The sequence below is a fragment of the Ctenopharyngodon idella genome, chromosome 23 (assembly GCF_019924925.1).
Source record: "Ctenopharyngodon idella isolate HZGC_01 chromosome 23, HZGC01, whole genome shotgun sequence".
NCBI classification, from domain to species: Eukaryota; Metazoa; Chordata; class Actinopteri; order Cypriniformes; family Xenocyprididae; genus Ctenopharyngodon; species Ctenopharyngodon idella.
Genome location: NC_067242.1, coordinates 21,690,847 through 21,704,205, shown reverse-complemented (window position 1 = coordinate 21,704,205; position 13,359 = coordinate 21,690,847). Strand labels below are relative to the sequence as shown.

Below are 13,359 nucleotides of genomic sequence, written 5' to 3'. Positions count from 1 at the left end.
TTAAAGTCAAAATCTATTGAACCAGCACCCTGTCACTCCTCATATGCAAATCAGTTGTTGAAACCTGAACTTGCTCCTGTGCAATACTGAAAATTCCTGCATTACATGCAGCAGTTTTGTATTGTGACCATATAATAACGATTTATGACAAACTGTAATGGCACATTGCCTTTTGCCTTGTTATTATTCATTGCTGAACTGTTAAAATTAATTCCTTTTTAATAATACACCTAGACTGACGAATTTGACCCCAAAAGGACAACCATGACCCAATCATTTAATGTCTTAACAAAGCCCAACAGTGTGATTTAATATTGTTATCATGACTTCCACCTCATCTAATAAAATACAAAAAAAATACAAAAAAGATTAGCCAAATACAAAATGTGAATGGTCCTTGAAAATATGCCATGTATTCCATCTGAGCTGAATGTGGTGGCTGTGGGGTCAGTCAGGCTTTTTTCTCCCTCCATTCAAAACATGTTCTGGGGAATTAACGTTAGCCAAGGACATCGCGACAAACACAATCTGGCATGGAGAGCTGCACCACAGCGGTAAACTGATGAAATGAATAGAGAATGCTAAAGGTATTGTGTATGTTTTGAACGATACAAAAAAGGGGAAAAAATGAAAACACAACCAAAGTCCATTGGTTATATCCACAGCAAGTTGATCAATGGCAACTTCCTGTTTATTGAATTTAAAACTCCACTGCAGATGGTTTTAGGCCAATTGGCTATGACAAATGAGAATTTATCTAAGTAAAACAGTTTTTAAAAGGGCCGCTGTGGCTCTGACAGGCTGGAGGAAGTGATTTATATGTGGTGCTTTTGGAGGCCAAAGCCGTTCTAAACAACCTTCCATGCATTAGGTCTACAGTTTGGTCAGCTAGACGACAGAATCAACTAAAATCTGATAAAAACAGAATGAAAAGGCAGCATATTTTCGTTAACACTTATATGAAAACATCTAAAAACAGATGATTTTACCTGAGATCAACCATATGTGTAGTAAATACACATAAACACTTTACACTGAGTTTACTCAGGTAAATGGTTGATCTCAGGTAAAATCATCTGTTTTTAGATGTTTTCATATAAGTGTTAACGAAAATATGCTGCCTTTTCATTCTGTTTTTATCAGATTTTAGTTGATTCTGTCGTCTAGCTGACCAAACTGTAGACCTAAGTGGATCAGCTAACATGTAGAGATACAGTGTACACTCACTGCTGACTAGCTGGCCGACGCTGAGGGCAGAGGATGAGGATGATGATGTTGAGGAGGAGGAAGAGGCCTGGCGGAGGGGGCTCTGGCTGTGGGGCATACGGAGCAGACTTGGCTGAGAAACTGGAGGGGCCTGTGAAGCCTGGCCGGCCTGTGGCAGCTGTGGAAAAACACATGTTTAGTTGCACACACACACACACCAAGCTGCACACACATATACGAGAACACAATATACACTACTGTGTGGTCAGTAATATTTTTCTAAAAAGAAATTAATCAATTTATTGACCAAAGACATGTTAAATTGATAAAAAAAAAGTGCCAGTAAAGACATTTATAATATTACAAAACATTTCTATTTCAAATATATGCTGTTCTTTTGAACTTTCTATTCATCAAAGAATCCTGAAAAAAAAAGTATCATGGTTTCCACAAACCAGTTTCAACAATGAAAATAAGAAATGTTTCTTCAGCACAAATTCTGCATATTAGACTGATTTCTGAATGATCATATGACAATAAAAACTGGAGTAATGGCTGCTGAAGATTCAATTTGCCATCACAGCAGTAAATTAGTACATATTTTCAAATAGAAAACAGTTAAGTTACATTTTAATAATAATTCACAATATTACTGTTTTTTTATCTTATTTTTGATCAAATAAATACAGTCTTACAGAAGAGACTTTCAAAAACATTAAAAAAATCTTGGTACCATGGAAGATGTTCAAAAAACATGGTATTATAGGAATATTACAGGTTCAGTAGAAGTTAAACTCAATTGACAGCATTTGTGACAAAATTAATTTTGACTCGTTGTTTTGGAAAAAAAAAAAAAAAAGAAAAAAAAAACTGAACGAGGCACTTACAATGAAAGTGAATGGGGTATAAAAGCAGAAATAATTGTATAAAACCACTCACATTAATTGTTCTGTTAAAACAATTACAACATTTTGCTGGTCATTTTTGGTTAATAACGTTACTTTTGGTGCGTCCGAAATCACATACTGAGTAGGTACTACATTTGAATTTGAACTTACTTTGCGACCATTAAAAAAGAATGTTCGATATAGTAAGAATATGTGTAGTATGAATGAAATTCAGATGTACTACATCTGCCATGTTGCTACTGTCACGTGACCTACCAGCTTTACTTCGATTCATAAATCCTCTCCTGTGGCCTCAAGGGATAGTAAAGTGTCCATCGGATGCACACTTCAGAATCTCGCCGGAAGTAGTAGGTCATCCAGGTACTTTTTACCTACTGTTTTTCGAATACTATGTATCCGGACATATACTCTGTTGGCATACTGTTTTTCACATACTATAGGGGAGTATTCGATTAGAGTATTTAAGCGTTTGTAATTTCACACAGAAAAGGTTAATAACTGATATTTTCACACTAAAATTGTGTTAACACACATATTGTTTAAGTCTTGTGGCTATTCTATTGAAACAGTGAGTATTTCAACATTTACGGATTGGCCCCATTCAGTTTTTCTATTGTAAATAGCGCTCCTTGCAATAATTCACTTATGTATAATTTATACATAAAATACATTTTTGTTTTAATCAACATTATATCATAAGTGCTGTTGATTGAAACCGGAATCTTTATTTTACGTTCTCTGTCCAACAAAACATAGTATTACAGTATATAAGAGTATTAATATAGTCTGTTTAGGAGATTTTTTAGTGGTGTTGTTTGTGTGTGTGTTTGTATATATATATATATATATATATATATACACACACATATATATATATATATATATATATATATGTGTATATATATATATATATGTATATATATATATATTAGGTTTTTCTCAGCATGTATGGACATACTATTCAGAAAGCATCACAATTTTGAACATGAAATCTGAACATGAAACTACTGAGAATAAAATATAGAGGCTATTTGGGTTTCAAGAGACAAGATTTTTGTCGTGTGGTTGTTTACTTGGTAAAACGGTTGAGTCTGTTTATTAGAATGAGCAAATGTATACTCGTATGCCTGTTTATTAGAGATGAGAGATGCGGACCGGTGGAGATGCTAGAGGTTGCATTCACTCCCTATGCAATTTCTCATTGAACACAGCTGTCAGATACTTTCAAGTACACAAAAGAAACGACAGCGCCTGGCTATACGGCACCAAAACCTTAACACGAAAAGGAAAACACACACGTTTACTGAGCCTAGAAATCAAAATTATGTGGCTACAATATGAGTCATTATTATGGGCAATGTGGCATGACTGCGGCACCATACATTTTCATGTTTTATGCACCATCGAGCGCCTCTTGTAGATGGTGCATCTCCACTCTTCAAGAAACAAGCGTCTCATCTGTCTAAAAGTGGGTTGGCTTCTTTCTGCTGTTCTCTTGCACTATTAATTCTCCTCTGTGTGTTTGTGCGTGAGTGTGTTTTTCTTTGAATACTGAGAGATGTCAGTAGTGTTGCACACACTGTCAGAACTGTCGACAGGTCTGTGAGAATTACCGAGCTTCGGTGGATCTCTCTGCCGCCACCGTGTTTGACAGCCATAAATTATCGCTGCATGAAAATGTTCAGAAGTCAATTTGAAACGCAGACAAATCCATAAACATTATTACAAATGCATTACTGCGTTTACGTCCGTGATCAAAGGTTCCAGTAAATATGACACAGAGTTGCTCCAACAGAAATGAGGTTGACCTATAGATGCTTTTATAGCTGACTGCTGTAGATTATAGAGTGGGATGGGGGATAATATGCATGCCTCTATAGTTTTGTTTTGCACTGTTGTTAGTCTCTTTAACTGTGTATTCTTACTACCTTCTTGATTATTATTTGACATAGGAGTTTGGTTATTGTTATTTGAGGAAGATTTATAAAATTTGAGTATTGTTATATATTATTATAGGTTCAAGCCTTTGAAATAAAGTGTTACTGTGCGACTGGAGAGCTGTATTGGGTTCTGTTAGCATACAGTATCTCTGTCTTTGTCTTACACAGGTTTTTAGCTATGTTATGCTGTTTATTATAGGTTGTTATGTGATTATTGGGATATATGTATCATGCATATTTCCTGGTATTTGCATTTGTTTTCATATTGCATATAAAGCTTTGCATAATTTCACGCCAATACTCCACAGTAGTTTTTGAAATCATTGTTTTAAACCGTCATTACGTACCTGCTGTCCAGGTTTAATGGGCGACAGTGTGATTCCCTGGGTGTTGATCACTGGCAGGATCTGGTTGCCAATCACAGTGGCTATAATCTGACCCTGTGCATTGGTCAGCAGCTGTGGTGTGATTGGCTGGACCTGCAGAGAGGGAGTGCCGCCCCCTGATTGGCTGGAAGGTCCTACAGAGTTTGGCATCAGAGGGATCGTACCAATGATCTATAAAAATAGCAAGGAAAGAGAAATAAAATCCAGGTTAAACAATTCACACAGTAATCAACAATATATAATCTATTCTGCTCTCCTTGAATAAACACAGCTAATAATTAAGAATATTTAAATGTGCTGTAATAATAATTGTATATACACACAAACACACAGACACACACACTACCACTGAAATGTTTAGAGTAAGATTAATGTTTTTGAAAGAGTGTATTTGGCTCATTATGGCTGTGTTTATTTAATCGCTGTTTTCTGTTTTAATATACAGGTGCATCTCAATAAATTAGAATGTCGTGGAAAAGTTCATTTATTTCAGTAATTCAACTCAAATTGTGGAACTTGTGTATTAAATAAATTCAATGCACACAGACTGAAGTACTTTAAGTCTTTGGTTCTTTTTATTATGATGATTTTGGCTCACATTTAACAAAAACCCACAAATTCACTATCTCAAAAAATTAGAATACTTCATAAGATCAATAAAAAAAAGGATATTTTAAACAGAAATGTCAGGCTTTTGAAAAGCATGTTCATTTCTATGCACTCAATACTTGGTTGGGCCTCCTTTTGCATGAACTACTGCATCAATGCGGCGTGGCATGGAGGCAATCAGCCTGTGGCACTGCTCAGGTGTAATCGAAGCTCAGGTTGCTTTGATAGCAGCCTTCAGGTCATCTGCATGGTTGGGTCTGGTGTCTCTCATCTTCCTCTTGACAGTACCCCATAGATTCTCTATGCGGTTCAGGTCAGGCGAGTTTGATGGCCAATCAAGCACAGTAGCACCATGGTCATTGAACCAGCTTTTGGTACCTTTGGCAGTGTGGGCAGGTGCCAAATCCTGCTGGAAAATGAAATCAGCATCTCCATAAAGCTTGTCAGCAGAAGGAAGCGTGAAGTGCTCTAAAATTTCTTGGTAGATGGCTGCGTTGACTGTGGACTTCAGAAAACACAGTCGACCAACACCAACAGATGACATGGCAGCCCAAATCATCACTGACTGTGGAAACTTCACACTGGACTTCAAGCAACATGGTTTCTGTGCCTCTCCACCCTTTCTCCAGACTCTGGGAGCTTGATTTCCAAATGAAATGCAAAATTTACTTTCATCTGTAAAGAGGACTTTGGACCACTGAGCAACAGTCCAGTTCTTTTTCTCCTTAGCCCAGGTAAGATGCTTCTGACGTTGTCTTTGGTTCAGAAGTGGCTTGGTATGTGGAATGTGACAGTTGTAGCCCATTTCCTGAAGACGTCTCTGTGCGGTGGCTCTTGATGCACTGACTCCAGCTTCAGTCCACTAATTTTGAAGCTCTCCTAAGTTCTTAAATCGGCTTCGCCTGACAATCTTCTCAACCCTGCGGTCATTCCTTTCACTTGTACACCTTTTCCTACCACACTTTTTCCTTCCAGTTAACTTTCCATGAATATGCTTTGGCACAGCACTCTGCGAACAGCCAGCTCTTTCAGCAATGAACCTCTGTGGCTTACCCTCATTGTAGAGGGTGTTGATGATAGTCTTCTGGACAACTGTCAAGTCCCCTTGACTGCTGTTGGGATTACTGACCTAAACCCAGTATTTATACCCTGAGAATGGTAATTTAATAGAACTTGAAATTAAATATTCTAATAATTTGAGTTACTGATTTTTTGATTTTGATGAGCAGCAAGCTGTAATCATCAAAATGAAAACAAAAAAGTCTGGGAATATTTTACTTTATGTCTAATAAATCTAGAATATATTTAAGTTTTACTTTTTGAATTAAATTACAGAAAAAAAAAAAAAAAAAAAAAAAACTTTTTCATGATATTCAAATTTATTGAGATGCACCTGTATGTGACCCGTGCTGGCAAAATGAGTCACACATTTTCACATTCTCTATTAAAAAACCTTCAAAATGATCTATGGTTTGTTGGAATCAGACAAAAAAAAAAATGAATGGGCTACACCTGTTTGAAGTCGACAGTCAGCAAAGTCATTTTTGAGAAAAATCGAGTTTTTTTCTGAAGGTTTCAAAACCAAATCACCATACCTTAAAATCCCTGGTAAAAACACCAAATTTAGCACACACCAACTTTTTTTAATGATACCACAATTGTTTGATTAACATATGAAACAGACAACCTATATATTAAGACCTACTGTATCACACAAATTTAATATAATGTTACACATGAGATGCTTTTTTCCCAACAGTTAACCAAATGTTTACTTAAGACATAACAGATAATGTTTGCGTGAATACTCACCAAGACAGATATTTTGAAATACTGTGTATATGTGTATATCAGAATTGCGTGCTGTCTGTGCCTCATACATTTTTTTTGTATTTGTGCACGTTTCGGATCTGTCAGTCAGCGCGAGTAAGATCGTTTTGTTTACATTAGCATGAGTTTAAAATCACATTTCATTGGTTCAGACTCGTGCCATCGAGAATTTGCTATAAATATTCATGAAGTTTGAATGCTGCGCTTTAAAGCTGCAGTCCGTAAGTTTGTTTCTTTGTCGCCATCTCTGTTTTAAACCTGCAACTGCAGTTATTTGCGGAATTATCATCTTTACGTGGGTTGTGCATCGGCACGGCTCCTCGTCGCGGATGAATCTAATGTTTGCTGTCAGTCACCACACCCATGTTGATACTGTATTTCGGAATCACAGATTCTACGTCTTGGAAGTATGACCAAAAATAAGAATTTTCACGGAAAATGTCATCTGAACAAGTAAGTAACATGTCTGTCACTTTTGTTCTGACCAACTGAGAAAAAAAAGCATTACAATAAATCGCACTGCCAATAGTGATTAAATCTTACGATCGCTTAGCTCGGATCGTGTCAAACCGTACAAATTATTATTATTGTTATATTTTGTTCTCAAATTGTTAATGCTAACAACATCAGCATTGCGTGACTATGTGTATTTTGTGTGTATTAGCGTTACCTGTAGATTTCAATTTCTGTACAGTCTAATCTCTAACGTTAATTTGTCAAAATGAAAAATTTAATTATTCCAGCTGCTGTGAGAAAAGGCTATAAATTATCTGCTACCTGCAGCATCCTCACATGCATTATATTTTATTGGGGATTTCAAATATGAAATTTAATCACAAGCTTGGTGAACAGCTTTGGAGAATTTGATGTTTCCCCATTCAAAGCAATAGGAGCTGTACTTGCATGACTGAAATAGCTGCCCAAGAGGCGTTTCAAAGATGGCCGCCGAATATGTGTGTGTGTGTACTTACTCAAGCATATTAATTTATGTTTGTACAAAAATAATCTTATATATGGAACAAAGTATTAGGAGATGGACATGGCAAAAATGTGTAGTCACACTTATAATCTTTGTACCTTACAAAACAACAAAGACATCAAACTATAGCACTTCATACACTCTGAGGACCTCATCAGTGTCAGAGTATCAAAGCCCTCAGATTTCATCGGATAGAGGGCTACTTAGTACTGGGCGGAGAAAATAGACTGTATAACCTTTTTATTTTTGAGAGAGGCTTGAAAGACATACACACACTCATACATTAGCACTTGCACTGAACCACAAACCTAGCTGAACGTACATAGTCTACACACAGACACAAGTATGTGCACATGAAAGCCCCCCACACAAAATGTGCTCTCTGCTCCTCTCTAAAGGTCAGGCTCTGAGTACCTTTATGTGTGCTGGTGCACACCACTGACTGTATTATCTATCATAAGACCAGAGGAAAACTGTGTGTGTAAAATGCAGAGAAGGGCCGACTTAATCATGTAGCCTCTTAACCACTCGTCCCCTAATAAAACACATGCACACCTTTATAATTCTGGTGCTAGTATAAGGGACGCCCTCCTCCCACAATCCTTTTCACTTCGGCACCCCCTTTCTCCAGTTGTCACAGATCAAAGGCCGTAACCCTTTGTAGCTGTACTGTTTTACCTCTCAAGGCCACGGCTTCAATGAGCCATGTAGAACAACAGCGCTGGAGAAAAGGACTCAACGCCTCCTCCCGACACACAACAAGGGTTTATGTCAGTGGAACCGCAAGACTTCTTTCATCCAGAGCACCACACTATACTCATGCAATGCACTAATGCAGGAAATCGAAATGCTTGAGTCAAGTAACAGTGTGTAAAAAAAACATTTTCAAGTTTTTTTACACATATTACTCACCATGAGATCAAAACTGCCACTATCGTTCAAATGTTTATAGGGTCGGTAAGATTTTGTTTTTGAAAGAAGTCTCTTATGTTCACCAAGGCTGCATTTATTTTATCATAAATACAGTAAAAACAGTAATATTGTAAAATATTATTACAATTTAAAATAACTCTTCTACTTTAATATACTATATTTTAAAAGGTAATTTATTCCTGTGATGCAAAGCTGAATTTTCAGCATCATTACTCCAGTCTTCAGTGTCACATGATCCTTCAGAAATCATTCTAATATGTTGATTTGGTGCTCAAGAAATATTTCTTATTATTTTCAACATGTTGAAAACAGTTGTGCTGGAAACTGTGATTGACTTCTTTCAGGATTCTTTGATAAATAGAAAGTTCAAAAGAACAGCATTTACAGTATTTGAAATAGAAATATTTTGTAACATTATAAATGTCTTTACTGTCACTTTTGATGAATTTAAAGCATCATTGCTGATTCATAATTGAACATTCTTCGATGGAGGATACATCTGTTTGTCTTTTTTGATCAAAATATAATAACTTGCCCCACCTTTGAAATGACTTCTCTTTTTAGGTGACATCACCAAGGCCGCTTAATTTTCAACCATTGAATGCCAGCTGTGTTTCAGGAGGAGAGTTGTGCTATCTACCTTTTCCCTACGCCCCATGATGCTTTGCAACAAATTATGGGTGTATGTAACTTGTGTTAAATTGTAAACAATCAATGAAAGGTTCACTCTATGAATGCAATAATAATCATTTTCAAAAAACTGGGTACAATGTGATGACATTATTCTACTCACCCCAACATCAAACATTAAAAGGACACTTAAAAGTGTAAAAGTATATCATACATTAAATCGGGAGAGCAGACCACAAATGCGCAGTATATGTTGTCTTTTTTAATACTGTTACAGCGGAATACAAAGGAAAAAAGAAAATAATCAGGAGGAAAAGAACTTAGCGACTAAAAGAGCTCTTGCAATAAATATTCTTGTTATACCATGTCACATTAAAATACCAAGCGTTGTGTTATTCTCTTGACGTCTGAGAATAGAACATGAAAGAAATTTTAGTTAATTCGGGCAAACTGACGTATAAGGATTATTTGTACGGAAGTACATCCCATAATCTAAAATGCAGTAGGCTTGTTAGAAAAGAGGTGGATAGAACTGACTTTATGCCAATTCAATCCATTAAAAACACTTTGAAACACCCAGAAAGGTACTAAAGACATATTTAAAACAGTTCATGTGACTACAGTGGTTCAACCTTAATGTTAAGAAGCGACTTTAAAAAAAATAACGACTTTATTCAACAATATTTAGAGGTGGGCAATTTCAAAACACTGCTTCATGAAGCTTCGAAGCTTTACAAATCTTTTGTTTTGAATCAGCTTTTCAGAGCGCATTCATCAAACTGCCAAAGTCACGTGAACCATTGAAATTTCGAAACAATTATGACGTAACAAAGCCTCGTTTACTGAAATCACGTAACCTTGGCGAACCACTGATTCGAAACAAAAGATTCGTAAAGCTTTGAAGCTTCACGAAGCAGTGTTTTGAAATCGCCCATCACTAGATATTGTTGAATAAAGTCGTTATCTTGTTTTTTTGGCACACAAAAAGTATTCTCGACACTTCATAACATTAAGGTTGAACTACTGTAGTCACATGGACTGTTTTAAATATATCTTTAGTATCTTTCTGGGCGTTTGAAAGTGTAAATTAACTTGCTGTCAATACAGGCCTCCCTGAGCCATCGGATTTTATCAAAAATATCTTAATTTGTGTTCCGAAGATGAACGAAGGTCTTATGGGTGTGGAACGACATGTAATTAATGACAGAATTTTCATTTTTGGGTGAACTAACCCTTTAAACACCACTAGGAGTTTAAACTTTAGATGGCCCCTCCTACATTAAAATGTAAGTAAAATTAAAAAATATTGTACAAATACACTCTATTTGATTCTGTCCACCAAACTTTGTTTTAATGGCTTTGCAATGTGAACATCATAAAGTATGTGTGAATACATTAACATGGTACTATATACATTAAAATGCAGCGCTAAATTTTATGCCACCAAGAAAAGGCCGGAAAAGGTTGTAGACCTATGGCCTAGTGGACACATTGAGCTATGGTGCTCATGCGAGAGTTGCAAGTTTGAGTCTAGCACATACTGTCAAGAAATAAAAGCCCCCAAAAAACAACCAAGAGGAACGGAAAATGTTAAAAAAGCGCTTTTCTGCTAGTCTGTGTGTGCGCACGTCTGATATACCACCTAGACTGAAAAAGCACCATTGATCTATCGCGTATAATTTACCCTCGCCTGCCAGTAGACCCCCAGCTGCGCTAACAAGCTCTGCATCTGTATAATCTCTGACCGTTCCTCTCCTCCGCCTGTTCCCTCCTCTTTTGACATAATGACGATGGAGCGGTGGAAAAAAGGAAGGCTGACTATATGTAATTCACCCTCACCACGGCTCATTTGGTTGCGTTGCTTCGCATTAAGCGACAGATAATTTATCTCTCTCTCTCCCTCCCTCCGTCGCTCTTTATCGCTCTCTCTCAATCCTCCGCGGCCCTCTCTCCTGCCACTTAGCATATTTTATTGTGCGGTGTGGCGCTCGTGTCCCCCGACATGGCATTTGCATGCCGTCTTGTCTCAGGGCTTGTTCCGCTCAATTATTCACTCTCATTGGACTAAGTGGCTGCTCTAACACGAGCAATAATACAGCACACGAGCTGACAGCTACATACTGTCCCGGGCTGCTCCGAACAGCCACGTTCACTGCGCTCGCAGCTTACTGTGGCGTACAAGAACATGTTTTTACACCTGCAACTGCATTAACCTCAAGCAAAAACAGCATTTTGCACTGGTAAAACAAAAAGAGTGTCAATCATTTCTGGCATTTCTACAGAATATTATGAGGTGTCAGAGTTTCGATTTCTTTTACTAGTTCAATTATACAATCAATTATGCTGTAGGCATGTACTATGGTTCCCTGCATTGTACTTTGGCAAGAATAAATGATGCAGATTACTGTTATTGTTTTGTTGTTTGCTACATGTAAGTGTGTCTAGTTGAATATTTTAATTTGAAGACTCCTCAGTCTGTTCAGATCATTTTAATAGTTATATTAACATTCTAATTAACACTAAACAACCCAAAGTCAATCTACTCTATATGGAGTCTAAATGAGGATTAAAATTGATTTCAGATTCAGAAATTAAAACTAAAGGGGTAGTTCACCCACATATGAAAATTCTGTCATCCGCCATGTCGTTCCAAACTTGTATAACTTTCTTTCTTCTGTGGAACATAAGAGATATTTTTTAAAGTCAATTTTGGAGGGAAAAAAAATCAATGGAATCTAATGGAGTCAATGGAATCCAAAGTTGTTGTGGACCACGTTGACATTGTCATTGGATTAACAAAAAGAGTTCATTATTCAAAATGTCTTCTTTTATGTTCCTCATAATAAATAAAGACATATTGGCATAAAGGTGAATAAATGGTGACCGAATTTTCATTTTTGAGAGAACTACCTCTATAAGTTTTTAGGTTGATGTGGGTTGAATTTGTTTATGTATGATGTTTGTCTTAAAGGGATCCTTGATAATGATTTCACTTTTTTAACTTTAGCTAGTGTGTAATGTTGCTGTTTGAGCATAAATAACATCTGTAAAGTTATGATGCTCAAAATTCAATGCAAAGGGATTTCCTTTACAGAAATCTCCTTTTAAAGACTACAACAAACGGCTGGTACGGACTACAACAAGCTACTTCCCGGGTTTTGGGACATCACAAATCCCAAAATTTACATAAACCCTGCCCCTGGGAACACACAACAAAGGGGGTGAGGCCATGATGGGCTGATTTAGAGAAGAGGAAGAGTTGTTCTAGTAGAGTGTTGTTGCAATGCCGTCATTTTACGCCGGACTGCTTCACAAACGACAGTCAATTCAATGCTGGATTTGCACAAAAGGTTAACATGATGGCACATGCTAGTTGATGAGTTGAATCAACTCCACAGCAACTACATAAATTTATCCACTAACCATTAAAAAATGTCCAGTTGCATTCTAAACGTTGTAACTTATTCTTGTACAATGTAAGGCTGAACACCGTTACTGACAATTGTCATTTTGGCTGCGTGAGATCCACCTTTGTTGTTGTTGAGCAACCAAAGCGTGAGCTGTTAAAGCTCCGCCCCCTTCTGGAAAAGGGGCCGGGAGCAGCAGCTCATTTGCATTTAAATGGACACACACTAAAATGGCGTGTTTTTGCTCACACCCAAATAGGGGCAAATTTGACAAGCTAATAAAAGATCTGTGAGGTATTTTGAATTGAAACTTCACAGACACATTCTGGGGACACCAGAGACTAATATTACATCTTGTGAAAAGGGGCATTATAGGTTCCCTTTAAATAAAGCAGCTAAGCTGGAAAAAAAAAATATGCAGATGGACAAATTAAATTTAAAATTGTTTCCATCAATGTCTGACATGTTATAGTTGACATGTTCCTCATGAATCCTTATAAGAAGCAAATAAAAATCCATCTGATTTGGTAA

The 13,359-nt window shown here is 36.9% G+C and overlaps 1 protein-coding gene across 2 annotated transcripts in view; it reads right to left on the bottom strand.

Annotated features, from left to right (window-relative positions):
* Positions 1 to 13,359, bottom strand: part of pou6f2 (POU class 6 homeobox 2) — a 113,970-nt gene that overhangs the window by 10,881 nt on the left and 89,730 nt on the right. For both annotated transcript variants that reach the window (XM_051882396.1, XM_051882397.1), the window contains 2 exons: positions 4,402 to 4,611; positions 1,228 to 1,384 (listed from right to left, as the gene is read on the bottom strand). In XM_051882396.1, the coding sequence (XP_051738356.1) occupies positions 1,228 to 1,384; positions 4,402 to 4,611 (367 nt within the window). The remainder of the gene's footprint in view (positions 1 to 1,227; positions 1,385 to 4,401; positions 4,612 to 13,359) is intronic.